The sequence below is a fragment of the Pomacea canaliculata genome, linkage group LG7, assembly GCF_003073045.1.
Source record: "Pomacea canaliculata isolate SZHN2017 linkage group LG7, ASM307304v1, whole genome shotgun sequence".
NCBI lineage: Eukaryota > Metazoa > Mollusca > Gastropoda > Architaenioglossa > Ampullariidae > Pomacea > Pomacea canaliculata.
Genome location: NC_037596.1, coordinates 27135536 through 27151561, shown reverse-complemented (window position 1 = coordinate 27151561; position 16026 = coordinate 27135536). Strand labels below are relative to the sequence as shown.

Here is a 16026-nt window from a genome sequence, read left to right as displayed (position 1 = left end):
AAATAAATGTGACCTCTTTGAAAATAAGGAGTTTTGTTGATAGAAGTAATTGTAACTAACATTATCAAATTTAAATTATAATTTCTTGTTATTAACTGTCATTGCGTTTAGCACATAACTATTTAGTACTGATTATTTATATATTTAATACTAAAGTTTTCTTTTAAACTATTTCAGAAATTCCTTATGAGAATCTTGAGAGTGATTCTGATTCGAAATTCAAGTGACTCCCTGAGTTTCCAACCCAGGAACACAAGACCATAGAGAAATATCAAGGTTTACGTAAACTGCAACAAATACTTGTCATTTTTGTCATAGGTTCATTTCAAGGTTTCACCAAGAAACTCTTTCTATAGGCAGACAACAGGGTTTATCACCAAATCTTGTTTTCATAACTAACTTATCGACATCGTGGAGCCTCTAAAAGTATTCATGAATTAACGACATCAGCTCCGAGGGTTAAGGCCTGACTTTACCTGCCAACATACAAATCATAGATAATTAACTATCATGATATTCTTACAAGCATATTACACATCATGAATACTTTTTTTGCCCACTGTTTAGATTCAAAGACAGTTTACACACACACACAAGTAGACTCATAAAAATATACTATCCTGCAGTCAGAGGTGGATCCTCTCACAGAAACAACCCATAACATAGAATAACAACGAGGAAATGAAGAGAAGAAAAGTTAATGTCATTGTAATAAGATGGAAATTGTACACTGATTGAAGGCCTGTTCATACGCATATATCTCCATAATTTTGTTTCGGTGTAAACTCTCTAGCGTAGATCATCGATTGTTTTAATTTAATTATTATAAATTAGGAGTATACATGCTCTATAGAAAACTAGTTTCCTAAATTTAATTAGCTTTGGACTATAACTGTAGTTAGCAGTCCAGTTGTAAAGTTTTAACTGCTCTGTTAATAGTCAGAGTGGTGCAGTTGCAAATCTTGACCAAAAATATAGGCATGGTGCAAAAATATATGCAAGGTGGAGACAACCCTAGTCAAGTGAAAAGATAAATTTGATTCAGTTATTACACATTCATTGATTTAGCTTTCTTGCTGTACATATATTATTGATGCAACTGTATCTTTTCATTTTGATCATATTTCGTTATCCTGCATTCTTTTTGGTTGCGTGAATGCGACAAAAAATCAAGAGATTTACTGTTTCTGAGTGCTTTTCATCAGCTTCTGACCATCCGTGTCACACCTGAAATCGTCTCAAGTGATCAACGCTATCAAGAAAGGGGACAGAACTCCTTCGATATTAATTCACCAGAAATTGTTGTTATATCCCTTAGTATAAGCCATGTGACGTTAAGAGTGCAAGCGACTTTGGTGAAGAATATCAGTTTTATCTGTCAGTTTGTTGCAAACGAAACTTAGCAATAATCATAAAAATTTTAGTCAAAAATTTAAAGAAGGGTGCTGCTTCTAACTGAGTATAATAAATGATCTTAGTTTATTATTGTTATAGCACATACTCCCTTTCGATTTAATCTATCCACAGCACTGTCGTTGCCCATTACGTTTTTTGTACGACCTCATCTCGGAGAAATTAAAAAGTGTATATGATTTTTTAATCGTATTGTACTACAAAAGGACTGTACTACAAAACATTCATCTACAAGCAAGTAAAAGCATACATGCAATTACAGTTATGCCGAGTTTGTATTAATTTATACACAAATTATGATGACGATGCAGTCATACATACTGAGAAGACTGTTAAAAGTTGCTGACCTAGCAGATCGTGTGCATTTAGGTTGTTTGTATTTTTGTACTGTAACAAGTGGAAAACCAACAATAGTAATGTGTCTTTAGCTTAACTTAATTAGAGTAACGCAAAAAGAAGTAGTCCACCATTTATTTTTTTTTTATTATTATTATTATTTTTTTTTTTTTTTTTTTTTTTGTTCATTGGTGCCAAGAGTATACACGATACACGCAAAAATATACATAAATGTTTAAATAACCTAATGTTCGTGTAGAGAGGACAAATACAGTTTCTAACATTATAGTGTTTACGCAAGTTTGTCCTGTGCTGTTGACACAACGATTCATGAATCACTGTGTAGCCAGGTTTTCCCCGAACACGGAAGGTGTTCACGATTCCTGCTACACGGTGTCAACAGTAAATTTAAACACTAACACTGACTGTGTGCTATTTTGTTAGGGAAATAGATATTCCTAAGCTATTCTGCTTGTTGCAAACGTACTTAGTTCAACTAATACAGGGTCAAAGTTAAAGGACTCTTCTCCCATCCAAGATGTTATTAACTTTCGGTGGGATCCGTTAACAAATCACTTTGCTTGCACATACTCGTATACTCCGCTCAGGCTTTGCTTTTCACTGAGGCAAATGATTTTGCCTGTCAACCCATAGAGTGAGATGAGACACAAACTAAAAGCAGAAAGTGTAAGTTTAAAATAAAAATACACATAACAAAATACAACCCACACACCTTTACGCAGTGCATGAAGCAGTAGACGTCTTCTTTCCCCAAAATTTTTATTTTAATAATAGTTTATGCATGTACGATTCACGAGTGCCATTACTTAACTAATGAGGATTATTAATAATGGTTTAGTAACATCTTTAAACTATTAACAGATGCAGATGAGAAACATTTGATGACCACCTAAGTTTATTAGAGGTACGATCCTCAAAACCTCTGTTTAGGGTTTTGCCTTTTCTGAAAAGTTATTTAAACCTAAAGAGGAGAGAACATTTTTTATGAGGCTAGTTAGTGCATGGTTGGGGTCTCATTGTATCTTGTGAGATCTCATTGTATCTTGTGAGATAACGTGACCAAGGAACCCAACATCAAACTTACTCTCCCATCTTGTATAATTCGTCAAAAATGGCGTTTCATGCCCTGACATACTGATCCCATGTATAAGTGCCAATGGGTATATCTCCCAAAAATTTGACAGCATTATAGCGCTCTCGCCGAAAACGTCGAATCATGCAATTCAAGGCGCTTATAGCGAAATACAAACTAAATTGCATTTGTTTGAAATGAAATAGCACAACAGTTTTAATTTTAGCTAATTGGATTTACCAATATCCTCAGGTAAGGACGATTTCAATCAAGAGGCTTTTTTCCTTTTTCACGGTGGTAAAAGGCATCTCCGCACGAGGGATTAGTTTTGCGTCCTGTAGCGCTTTCTTATTTAGTTTTCTAAGTCCACACATAATTGCATACAACCGGGCTGAATCTACCATATGGTGGCTGGCTGTTCATTTACTGTTCCTTAACAAGTATTATCAAAAGGAAGTAATAGATTGTCAATAAAAAAAACAACCTCTACTGACACTGTTTCTTTCTGACCAGTCATATATGACATGGTGCGTTTTTTTTTTACACCAGTAACATTCTCTTTGAGCACCGCGTCATTATCTAATAAGTTTTTGTTTATCCCTCCTCGCTTCACGATTTAATTTCTCATTTTAATAGTTACATTTTGCATTTAATGAAAAAACAGATATAATCTTAATAAAAAAAAATGATCACCATGCTATTGCTTTGACATACTTATGAATTTAATCCAAATAAGTATTAATAATTGAAAGTGAGCTAGTTATACATGTATGAGTACTAGGACTCTAAATCTCTATACTCTACGATAAACCTAATGACATCTGAATGGCATGTAAGCGACGAATGAGAATAAATGTTTCCAGAGTTATTGTGTGGACGTTGTCAATCTAAAAGATTTTCTCATAACTGTGTCAAGCAGGTAAAGGTAAGCTTGTGTGATAACTAGTCTGTCCCTGAGTTTACCTCATACTTTACCCAAGCTTAGACTGTGAACGGATATGCGGTTAGTATTTTTAATTTAAAACTTCAGAAGCCATAAAAATGTGTCGTTTGAATGACCTCACGGGTTTGTTTTAAATAAGGATTTAACTGGCCTACAACCATGGCCTACATTTTCACATTTAGGATCATTGAGTGTTTGTTTCTAACTTAAAAAAATGAGTATTTTTACATACAATGTCATTTTTTCGCAGTTTTCAGTCAAAGATTCATGTTCAAATGTCCAGCTCTTTTAACGAAAGACAGTGTCAGGACTGTAGACGAAATTGTACACAGGTTAATGTGGTCAGTCATATCCAAAAGCGTTTGAGATTAATCAAATGTTTATTATTATTGTATTCTTTGGTTATCAGACATATTCATTGAAGTCCTTGAAAATATTGACAAAAATTAATTGCTGAAATCAAGCATCATCTCGACAGTATTTGCAAGAAAAAATACAAAAATAAATATAAAAGGGAAATGTGAAAAAGATATAAGAATGAAAGAATATATGAATGAATGGAAAGCGCTTTGCTACTAGATACTTTTATGTACACGGATTGTTGTTAATAAAAGATTATTTTCCTTAGGGGGATTTTCATCCTCCACCATTTCTTCTTGTGATCACACAGCATTTAGAGCTTTCAATAAAGAAGCATATGCATTTTATCACTGTCATTAGCGCCATGAAGATTATCATCATTGTAGTCGTGGTCATCTTAAAACAAAGATTTTTGCTGTTTATTTTTAGCTGTTTTTAAGCGTGCACACCCACGCCGATATATATATATACATATTTACATACACAAACAAGACAAAAGAAAGACATTTTTGCCTGCTTACTAAGATATGAAAACATATTTCTCCAAGTCAGTTGTTCCTCTAAATCTCATATTACTGTTTTGATAAATGGACTTAAAGAAGCAGTCAATCATTTGTTTCTGGCACCACAATGGTCAGGCTTATTATGCTATAAAAGATACCTATTAAGAAAACATTCCACCCTTGTTTACATAAGTGTGGTCATCTGTAGTCGCTTGCATCTGAAAAAACGTTGCAATAAGATTGTATTTTATTAATCAGGTGAAAGAAAAATATCGTGTTGAGTGATGAATTCATTCCTTTCTTGGTTAATAATTGCACTGTCTCAGCTAATTTTACACATTTTCATCTATCATTATCAATTTGAATTATTCTTCTAGCTCTTTTAGTTATTTTTTTATAATTTTTTGAAAAACGTTAAAAATCATGCGTACCAGTGTGCAAAACTGCCTCTAGCTCTATTGTCCGCAAAGAGTTAACAAGGTAGATAAATTGTTTACTTATTTAATATATAGCCCATCTTTCTACTTAATTTATATTGTTCTTGGCTTATGGCTTTGAAATAAACGGTTAGGTAAACAAAATAAGTAGACCAAAATATTTACATTATAATTCTGTCATGATTTTAAAAAGGAAATATGAACAACAGTTATCGCCAAAGTTTCATTCATAGCTTACTAACGATTCTCATAGGAAGAAAAATTAAAATGTATTTCTAAGGAATATTTGTTCTCACACCTTCGGTTGATGGTATTGCCGGGGTGTTCTGGTATCGCTGTATCTCTTCATAGTGTGATCTCTTTCCTACTTCGTGCATTTTTAATGCGTCATACAGTGAAGATGCTAAATTTTAAAACATAATAATATGAATAAGTTAATCAAATAGCATTAAAATGTGAGATTATTATTGAAATTATTTGGTGCAAAATGTACACAATTCCATTTACATAGAAAAATGTGTACAAAAATTTTTTAAATGCCAAACCGATTATGAAGTCATAAAAGTAAAAACAGCCCATCTTTGAAAAGCGGATTACATACGAAATATGCGTAACGATAGGCGTATTTAAATAATCATCATCATCATCATCATCATCATCAACATTATTAAGCAAACCTATGAACTGATCACATTCTGTAACATCTCATGAAGAAGTCTTACTTTCTGACGTAGTCGTTGAAGTCAAACGCTTCTCAGATGTGTTATCCCTAAAAGTATAATAAACTCCGTTTAGCAGGCAAAAACTTTTTCCTATAAAGCAAATTAAAAATTCTTTTTAATCTCATAGAACAGTAATAATATTATTCTCAGGAATATTTCATACATTTTCATACCTGTGTGTTTATAGAGTAGTAAGGATTTATATTTTATTTTCCTCATTTAATATAGTCGTACAATACTTTCAGAGCAGATTCTAATATACTACTGACCTATACTTAAATGTGTTCTTGCATTCATAATTTTATAAGCAAGAAAGAAACTGTCACCAGCCTGGTTACCCATTGATTATAGATGAGACTAACACATAAATTCACTTAAATGTATCAATCCATACCATGTGTATAAGGGTGTGTTGTCGGCATGAAAATATCAAAATAGCTGAAAAATGTTTTGCTACTCTAGTCTTTAAGATGTGTTGCAAAAGAATAAATTTTAAAGCTTTTTGCTTAGACTACACTCACTACAGAATTTAATAGCAAGATACACGAATTACCTTATCTCGTTCTGCTGTAAAGGCCTTTGATGGGAAATGTCTGCAAGTAAAAAATAATAATCTTGTAATTTGTTTGACCTAGATTCGTCATTCAATCTCTCTCTTTCTCTCTCGCTCTCTCTCTCTCTTGCTTTCTCTCTCACACACACACACACAAAACGCATGAAAATGTACTTAAATACAGAGACAGAGATAAGCACACATACTGGCATGCACACATGCTCATTACATTCATTCAACGGTTGGTCATTATTAGAATTTTATTTTTGACTGTCTTCGATGCGAAGCAGTTTACAAATGCGAGGCAGTCATTTTGTACAAAAAGAAGCATGAAAATGTCAACTGCTACCAGCGCATGGTAACATCCATCCCCGCCGCCAGGACCAGATGACGACAACGACAATCACAACAGCGAGAACTGAGAAAGCCACGGCCAGCACGATGATCGTGATTTTGTCGTCTGACATTGTGCTTGCCTCGCCTTTCTCCTCAGTTCCTGACACAGCTTCTGTAATTGAACCAGAACTGTCATGTTAAAAAAATTGTTTTCGTTAATGATTTTACCTAAAAGAGAGTGAAAATAGCGGGATCCGTAGATTCCATATTTAAAAAGAATGTGCACAAATGAAATTCTAGAAGCTTGTTTTATCATTAGACAGATGTGCTATACAAATTGAAATCCATTACTTAGGGAGTGTAGGCCCTTTAGACTGAAAAGTGATGGTCAGTCATGGAGAGATTTTACTTAAAGCCGGACATATTATCTTCAATTGACGAAAATTGTAATTGTTAGCCTTTTTTAGATTATGGCATATTGTGAATGTTCAACATATCTTCTATCCACTCTCCAGGTGGTTATTCATTTTTCTCACCAATGACAATGACTGATTTCATATTTACTTTTGCCGAGAGCAGAATTAGCGAGAATAGAGAATTTTTTTAGGGAACTATTAGGTCACGATTGATATATTATTAGCCTCTGATCATCGTAATAAATAAATCCTCACAGGGATCGATTATGCGACACGGTATGCAGAGTTAGGAAACAAATAAGTAGTAAGCAGCTGAAGCATGTTGAGAAACATTAATCCCGCTTATGCTTCCCAAAAGAAATATTAATTATAATATGAAATATTCACCCATCACACAGCAGATTGGAAGAAAAATTCCTACTTTTGTCCAGTTTCATCACACACCAAGACAGTCACAGGACAAGGCTTTTTGATATTTAGTAACATTGTTCAAAAACGTGCATGTTGCCTGAAGTATGCTGTTAGTAAAGAATTAGCAGAACGCTGAACTGTCCGTAAAAGATTAAGAGTGGTCTCATGACAACCAGCTAAAAGTGTGTAATTTTGACAGCCCACAGAAGGAGACGAAAGCTTGAGTCGCACCATATAGCGAGTTCCAGGCCTATAAATTTAGCTCAATATCAATAAAATAACAAGATACTCTAAGAATGCGTTCACAATACAAAGACTCTTAAGATCATATTTATGTGTTTTCTGTTTGTTTTCATACAATGTTAGCATTAACGGTATAAAGGTAGTAGTAGAAAAATTATATGCACTTGTACAATAACACTAATCAAAGCTCCTTTTTTAACTCTTCCTTCACAGTTCACATCCGCAGATACAACCGTCGTCTTAGCTACAACTCAACTGTGCTGAATTAATCAATATTTATTGAATTACCTTCTTGGTACAATCTGGGTATGTGTCAAAGATACTGAACCCTTTTGTGTTGCCTACAAAAAAATGACAGCAAAACTTGTGAACCTACAACTCCCTAATGACATTTGAACCTAAACCTGTCTCTCAAAGCTTTTACAAATCTGAGCAAACAAAACAGGTTGCTTTGGTTTATAAAAATTCACTGAGGCAGAGGTCCCCTCTGTGTGCAAAGTATAAACCTTTGAGATTTTAGTACTACAAAATCATATGTTCATATTTCAGGGAAATTCATCTGACTGTTTCTTTTCTAACCATCAGAATGCACTACACGATTAGCACTAAGTGGAACCAGACATATTCAACAAAAAGTAGTAGTAGTTGAAATATTACAAACTCAAACCTAAAGCGTAATATATAATGTCCTACAAGTAAAAAAAATATGAATCAGTACCTATATCACACAAAGCGAGATATATATATATACTCAATTTCATAAACTTCGTTAGTATGATACTATGTGAAAAGGCCACAAACTGATTAGCGGGTAAAAATTATTACCTTTAACAGAGAACATAAAAGGCAACTCCCCAATGTTGTTGCTGAGAAGAATTCTGTAAAATCCTTCATCACTGCGTGTTAAGTTAACAACTCTGATAATGCAGGTGAATGCAGCTGGGGCCAAAGAGCTGGCAGAACATTCCACATTTATAGTATTTTCTTTTGTAGGCTGTCCATCTGAGGTCTCATTTGTGCCATGAAAGGTAATTTTCTTGACCATTGGTATGGGGTATGCAGTGATTCTAAAAATGAGTTCTCCTCTTCCACTGGTAATATTGATAATTGGAGCCTTTCCTTCAATGTAGATTCTTCTGGGAGCACCTGCTCATTATGAATATACATATTGTTCTTGTGTACATTTATAACCATTAACAATAACAAGTATTTTTGCTATAAAAAAACAACAAATTTAGCCTGACTAAAGTTTTGCTCACACACTCTTAACTGTTCGCTATTTACATCTAAACTACAATAAAAAATCATCACATTAAAGAATCTTTTATAAGGCCTCCAACTATTACTTTCAGATGATATAATAGCATTTTTATTAAAAACATTAGTGGACATCCACTGTTCTCACAATTTTCCAAATATATCTGTCTTGTCCATAATTAAAATTCTCAACCCCTGCCTTATACACACTTATTTCTGTAATATAAAAGTAGAATTACTAAAAGTGGAGTATTTGCCAATAATACGTACATGACACAAGTAATGTTCGAGTCACTTTGTCCTGCCCAAGACTGTTGTTGACATCACATCTATACACTCTGGAAGCCTCACACTGAACGTCCTCTATGGTGAGAGTAACTTCCTCTGTGGTTTTGTCAACAGAGATGTTGCCTGTAGGTTGAGTCTCATTTAGTGACTGTTCGGGTTCTGTAGAATTAATGAGCTGAATGCTGGGAGTGGGTCTGCCCTTGCTAAGGCACTTCATCTCCACTCGTGATTTCTCTTGAACATTCACAGTCATGTTGTCCACATTGTTTATACTGAAGCTTATGACACTGGGGGAGTCTGCAAGACATAAAAAGCATTCAAAGATATATTATTTGTCATTTTATGTGTATTTATATTTTCACATACACATAATGCCAAAATATTTTCATATTTGACTGAATACTTACAACCAACAATAACAGTCAGTGTCGCAGATGAAATAAGAGGCAGGCGGCTGTCTCCATTTCGTTCAGTAACTACTGTACAGCTGTAGTCGCCATGGTGGATCAAGTGATTAGCAGAGGTTATCACCAGCTCGCTATTGTTAGAGATAACATCTTTGCTTGGGCTAAGCCAAGTGAATGATGCAGGTGCTGGATTGCTGTCAGCAGTACAATGTATGTAAGCTCTCTGTCCTTCAGCAACAACACAATATTTGTAGTCAGATGCCATCACACAGTCATTTTCTTCAGAGATATCTCTGAAGCTTACAACAGGTTTATCTATAGAAGAAGGTTAAAAAAAAGTTTGCAAATATTGTGGTTTGAATAAATGACTATTGACATCACAATATTTTGGATCACATTATGAAAAGAGCAAAAAGCTGTAAGTTAATTTAAAATGACTCAAGGCTCCATGTTTCTGTCTCTTGCTCTCCCCATTTAGGTGAAGAAAATTGCAAAAGATAAGAAACAGAAAAACTTATATGAAATAATGCTTTCAGATCTAAGTCTGACAATCACAAGATTTAGATATATAAACAGAATTAAAGATATTTGAAGTGGTTATGACACTGAAACAAAAAAATACTACAACAAAAAATATTAATAAAACAGGAATGATGTTAAACTATATATATACTATGGAAGGATGTGAAAGGCCTGCAAAAGAAGCACCATTAAACCAAAAGACTGTTAAATATTACATTTTAAAACAAATTTGCAAATTCTGCAAATTGTGTTGTAAGAAAAAAATATTAAGTTGGTTTTACATTCGAAAGTTACTATAAGTTTTTAGTTTGCATATTCAAGCTTTCTACTGACTTCATCAGATGACTGCTGATGTGTGATACATAGCTGTTCCTTTTGCCACATTGTATTGTATATTTATCAGTACCTGTTACCTATCAATGTGTCCAGAGAGTAAGATGACTGAAGCCTTACATGCTGTATGCTTGGAAATGCACATTAAAAAAATGGCACATACTATCACAGGATTCAACAGGAAGTGACAAAATATGGTCCATGTTCGTGTCAAGAAAAAAGTAAGGAAGTGAACTAGGTTAAAGGCTAATCTGAAGTGTTAACTTGATGACATTATGAGACTTGGCAAATAAACAAATGTAGATCACTCAGCCTGAAGTGATTTGCAGTGTTATGATGCTGTCCACCTCTCTTCATAAAAAGGGAAGATCATGCTATGATCATTTTTAGTTTTCTCCTCCCTGTACCAAAGCCTGTGTCCTTCGTTTATTCCTTTCTACTCAAAGCCTTGGCCTCAGGTGCAAGCTGTATGAAGTTCACCTGTTGTCAGTGTACTGGTGAGGATGGGAATATAAAGCCGGCCGCGTACAGTCTGGAGGGTGGTTGGTTTTTGTTGAGAGAGAACCCGTATTCTGAGAAAAGATCGACGAGCAGGAAAGATAGTTCCTCTGCCAAGACACAGGACAGTGCATTTAGAAGCGAGGTCGAGAACAGAACAATGGTCGACCAGGCTGGCCAGTGCTTCGCTGAAGAACGGGTGACGCGGGACACAGCACATGTCTTCCTGTCCCCACCCAAAAGCTTGCTCGGGGGATGGGATACGTGGTAGTTGTTGATCCGGGACTCGATCTATCTGGCATGAAGATTTGTTTACGTTGTTTATCCATAGTCTTTTCTTTAGGCATCTAGCCCTGGTGGCACCCATCTTCTCTGCAAATAAGACTGCAGCCAATTCATTTCAACCAATGTGCCGTCTTCGTCACAACACATACTCCCTTAGGCCAGTGTTTGCATCTTGGAGAGCCTTCGTGACAAGATACATTGTTAATAAAAAGATTTAGTGATATAATTACTCCTTTAACTTTCACCATTCCCAAGACTATTCATTAACCTTTGTTTGGGAGTGGCATAACGATGCGATAATTCAGGAGATACAGTCCACTATTCTACATGGGGTACACAAATTACTGGTATTTGTAGCTTCCTTACATCACACCAAATGGACAGCATGGACAGCTCGTGTTTCTCCTTTTGAGGGAAGCTCTTTGGTCCCTATCGACCATGTGCATTGCACGCTGAGAGAACCACTTAGCTACCTTAGTCCTAGGGTAAGAAATGAGAACCCAAGACGTGAGCTGGCCTCACCTGATGGCAACCAGAATTTTCTACCCTACAATACTCCTAAGACATTTGATATTTCAATAAAAATGGCAAATACAGCAGAAACATTAATTGATTTGAAGAATGTGAAAATTATATTTTACAAACATCGTGAGGTGGGTAAGTGAAGGACTTAGTTTGCATCCAAATCGAGTTAGTGTACTTTTGTAAGAAGTTGATACTACTTATCTAACAGTATCAAACATTGCATGTACAATTAAAAATATATGCTTCTAAAGAAATCTCCGAAGAAAAAGAAGTCCTGCATGAGCTCTTACAAACTTGTACATAACAAAGACTTACATGCATGGGATTAACTCAGCTATAAACTCACAGTAAACCTGTAGGATAAAAGTAGCATCAGCAACCGGCCGCCTGTTCTCTGTGTATTCGTTGCTGGCCCTGCACTTCACTGTTCTCCCGTTATCTTCTTTAGACAGATTGTAGAAAGTCAGGTTACCCCCTGAAGTCTGACCAGTTGCATTAAAAGACCAAGAGAAGGTGGCTTCAGGTCGACCCGACTGATTGCTGTTACAACGCAGCATACCAGAGGTTCCTGCCATGAATGGATACAAACTTCTTCCTTCTGTGTTATTCAGTGGAAAAATGACTGGTTCAGATGGAGGGGCTAGAACACAAGACGAAATGAGGGAATCTTAAATTAACTTATATATATATATACCAGTTAAAAAAGTTTTTTATTTATTATATATCTTATTTATATAAACATGACATAAGGCTCGAACAAGAGCTTTTGTGCAATCGCGGCTTACTATGTGGTTTGCCATTAATTTGCATGTTGTGGTGCCCTTGAATGGCAAAGTAGGTTCTTATTCATTCTTGCGATCGGAGTTAGGCAATGACTTTCTCTTTCTGTCAGGCAAGAACTAGGGAATATCCAGCCATGGATACTAACAGCGTCTCAACCTTGTGTTATCTAGTCTGCACTTGAAAGTAAAAGTAAAGTGACTTATGCCTAGCTTGCGTACGCGCTTTGGACCTGTAGAAAGTGCACGACCCCAGGAAAATTCTACTCGATGTAGAGATCCTCCGGAGTTACAGGATAGAGGGGCTTTTGATCTCTGCAAAAAAATAACATACTCGGGCGTTCCAAGACGAAGAAACAAACTACAGTCAAGAAGGTTTGTTACCTTTGCGACCGTCAACTGATCCTAAATAGTGGGAAACTGAAGAAGCCTGTGGCGATCGAGGCTTTCAGGAAGATCAAACACGAAATTTGGAAAAGATGAAGGCAGCCAGGGGCAACCTTGATAAAGGGGGAAGGGGGAACAGTACAGTAACGCAACAGCTATCACGTGTCACCAATACAGTGAGGACTGGCTGTCCTGTGTCCAGATCTTGTCTCGCTCACGCTGTAATATTGTTCTTTTAGAACGTGTATTTTCTCGAGTTTCGATACATAACTAACACAATACTTTAAACTCAGATAAAAGTCATTTTGCAGGCAAATATGACAATCACTAAGCAACTCACAGTAAACAGTGAGATTCCAGCTGACAGTCTTGTTGTACCAATCAGACCTTTTCCATTTGGCATTACAGACACAGCGGCCATGGTTCTCAGACCTCACTGGCAGAAACATCAGGCTGCTGCTGATGCTGGATGAGTCAGAGTTGCCAGGTGTCATGTCAGTCTTGTAGGGACAGGCCAACGTGATGACAGTGGCAGTAACAGGCTTACCACCACTGACTGTGCACCTCACTGTAATGTTGTCACCTTCATAGGCAATGTCCGCGAAACTTGGACTTACTGTAATTACTGGCGATGAATTAGGGGGATCTGGAAAAGGCAAGACAATTATAAACATATAAATTGTGTGAATAACATTTGATATTAATTTGTTACAGTCCTTTGTTACAAGATAGTTTAGAAATATATAGATCCTCTTGTACCAGTATATCATAATCAAAATACAGTTATATTCTCCTCAAGACCGCCAAAAATAATAGTTAAATCTAGGAAACGTCATATCAAGGAAACACTAATATTTTCTTAAGAGTTCATCCAAACATGAAGAAAGTATGGTTGTTATTGCATATCACAATCGTTTCTAAATATATTAAAAAGTGAAACAGTTGAGTAGGAAAGTTGTTATTGTTTTTATACAGTACTTTATTTCTCCCAAGGTAGCCTGTCCTGTATGTTGCGCCTGCATTTGGGTTAGGGTTAGTAATATAATATATATCATATTATAATGGGTTAGGGTTAGTAATATAATGTAAATAATATTATAATAATATTATAATTGGTTAGGGTTAGTGTTAGTAATGGTATGCATGTAATATCATAATCATATTATAATGGGTTAGGGTTAGGGGCAGTGGCGGACTGGCCAGTCGGGCATTCGGGCAATGCCTGTGGGCCGGTGGGCCTCTTTTGTTCTATAGAATAATTTTATCGGCCTATTTTAGTGAGAAGGGCCGCTCTGTAAATAATGCCCGAGCCGCTTTAAAGTTCCATTCCACCCCTGGTTAGGGGTTAGGGTTAGGGTTATTAATAGTATGTAAATAATATTATAATAATATTATAATAATATGTAGTATATGTATACATGCGTTGACAGACTACAGGACCGTCATGACAGCTTTCGTCGCATGCTGAGTATGCCTTTTAGACTCTATCTCTGTATACTCGGTATGGTGCGAACCGCCTGGTATTTGCTATAACTATATATCTAAGCCCTTATCACTTTAAACGAGATCTTTAAAAAAAATTACGGTAGGATGATGCTTCACAGCCTATATATATATATGGCATACAATGGATTTTAAGATGGTGTCAGCAAAGCCAGCCAGTTAGTGTTGACACTTTTGTAACTAAAAGCCTTTCACTTTTTAGACAAGTGTATCGCCTGTGCAACGTTGTCAACCATTGTTAGTTATTAATAAGTTTAAAAAGAAATAGATTAACTATTATTTCTTCCTCGAAAAAAATAACATTGTCCGAGTGACATGTTCATCTGAAACGCTGTCAGTGCTCAGCCCACCCGCAGACCACATCAAGGCCCGTCTAGTGAACAAGTAAACAAGGAACTCTCATTTGGGTCTCGTGCCGTCTGAAATTATTGTCAAAATTGCCACTTCAGGAGATAAAAACATTGGCCTGTGAGGGATGATATAAATAGGAAAATTCTTGAACATTCACATGGACAAGAGAAGTACTCTTTCAAATCTATTTAATTTGCATAGACACCTACACAACACCTTTTACTCACACACACACACACACTTCCACTTCATTTAAAAAGTATAAAGACCACTCACAATTAAGTGTTACTGTCACGTTGTTTGAAGAAGTTCTGTTGGTGACAGGATTTCTCGCCAGACAGTTTAGAATAATTCCATCTTCTTCAGGAGGCTTTGGAGTGAAAACACAAAGCTGACTGCTACACAAAACAGTTGTGTCAGGTGATCTGATCCAGGTGACACTGGCAGGTGGATTTGACTGTGAAGATGTGCAGTTCAGGGTTATACTCTGAAATCCGTCTGTATCCAAGGGCTGAGGGCTGATTATAGGTATCACAGTATCTGGCCCGTCTGAAAGTTTTAAATTGTCTTTAAAGTAGCAATAAAATATAAATTATTCCACAACTGGGGAAAGACCTCACGTTACAAATTTGTCACTGGAAACATGACTTGTATGAAAAAGTAATAGAATGAATAGTTGAGACTATGTGATTCATAAAAGGGACTGATTATTAATCTTCTTGGGGATAGTTTTAAGAAAAACATGAAATGTGATGCAGGCGTTGCATAGTACAATAACAGATCTGAAGACGCTTTCAGTACTTACGCTTTTGTTTTACTTCAGGTCTCGCTGTTTGAATATTTGTATGATAAACAAATCAACATACGAGTTTTTAAGTTATATTTTCAAATTTCAGAAGAAAGTTTCTATGATTATATCATTTACAGCCTAGTTGTTAAAATGCATAAATTACAGTAACTAAAAGATTAAGAAGCTACGTGCGCACTCATCAACTCGACGATTCATATTGCTTTCACCCAAGATGTAACTTGTTTAGTCAGAAGTTTTATTTGTAGAAATACATCTGAAAATATTGTGCATAGCACATCTCAATGCCTTCATTAGATTGTTTCTGGGTACACTTT

The 16026-nt window shown here is 35.7% G+C and overlaps 1 protein-coding gene across 13 annotated transcripts in view; it reads right to left on the bottom strand.

Moving 5' to 3' along the window:
- Window positions 1-4146: 4146 nt before the first annotated feature.
- LOC112568894 (hemicentin-2-like) overlaps window positions 4147-16026 on the bottom strand; it is a 36333-nt gene continuing 24453 nt past the window's right edge. For 10 of the 13 annotated variants that reach the window (XM_025246417.1, XM_025246416.1, XM_025246412.1 and 7 more), the window contains 11 exons: window positions 15178-15450; window positions 13388-13693; window positions 12228-12521; window positions 9719-10033; window positions 9294-9608; window positions 8592-8912; window positions 6707-6868; window positions 6361-6400; window positions 5808-5854; window positions 5384-5488; window positions 4147-4866 (listed from right to left, as the gene is read on the bottom strand). In XM_025246417.1, coding sequence (XP_025102202.1) covers window positions 4847-4866; window positions 5384-5488; window positions 5808-5854; window positions 6361-6400; window positions 6707-6868; window positions 8592-8912; window positions 9294-9608; window positions 9719-10033; window positions 12228-12521; window positions 13388-13693; window positions 15178-15450 — 2198 coding nt within the window. In that variant the 3' untranslated portion in view covers window positions 4147-4846. Of the gene's footprint in view, window positions 4867-5383; window positions 5489-5807; window positions 5855-6360; window positions 6401-6706; window positions 6869-8054; window positions 8108-8591; window positions 8913-9293; window positions 9609-9718; window positions 10034-12227; window positions 12522-13387; window positions 13694-15177; window positions 15451-16026 lie in introns of those variants that run through there. The other 3 variants (XM_025246420.1, XR_003100235.1, XR_003100236.1) reach the window with 3 other exon arrangements.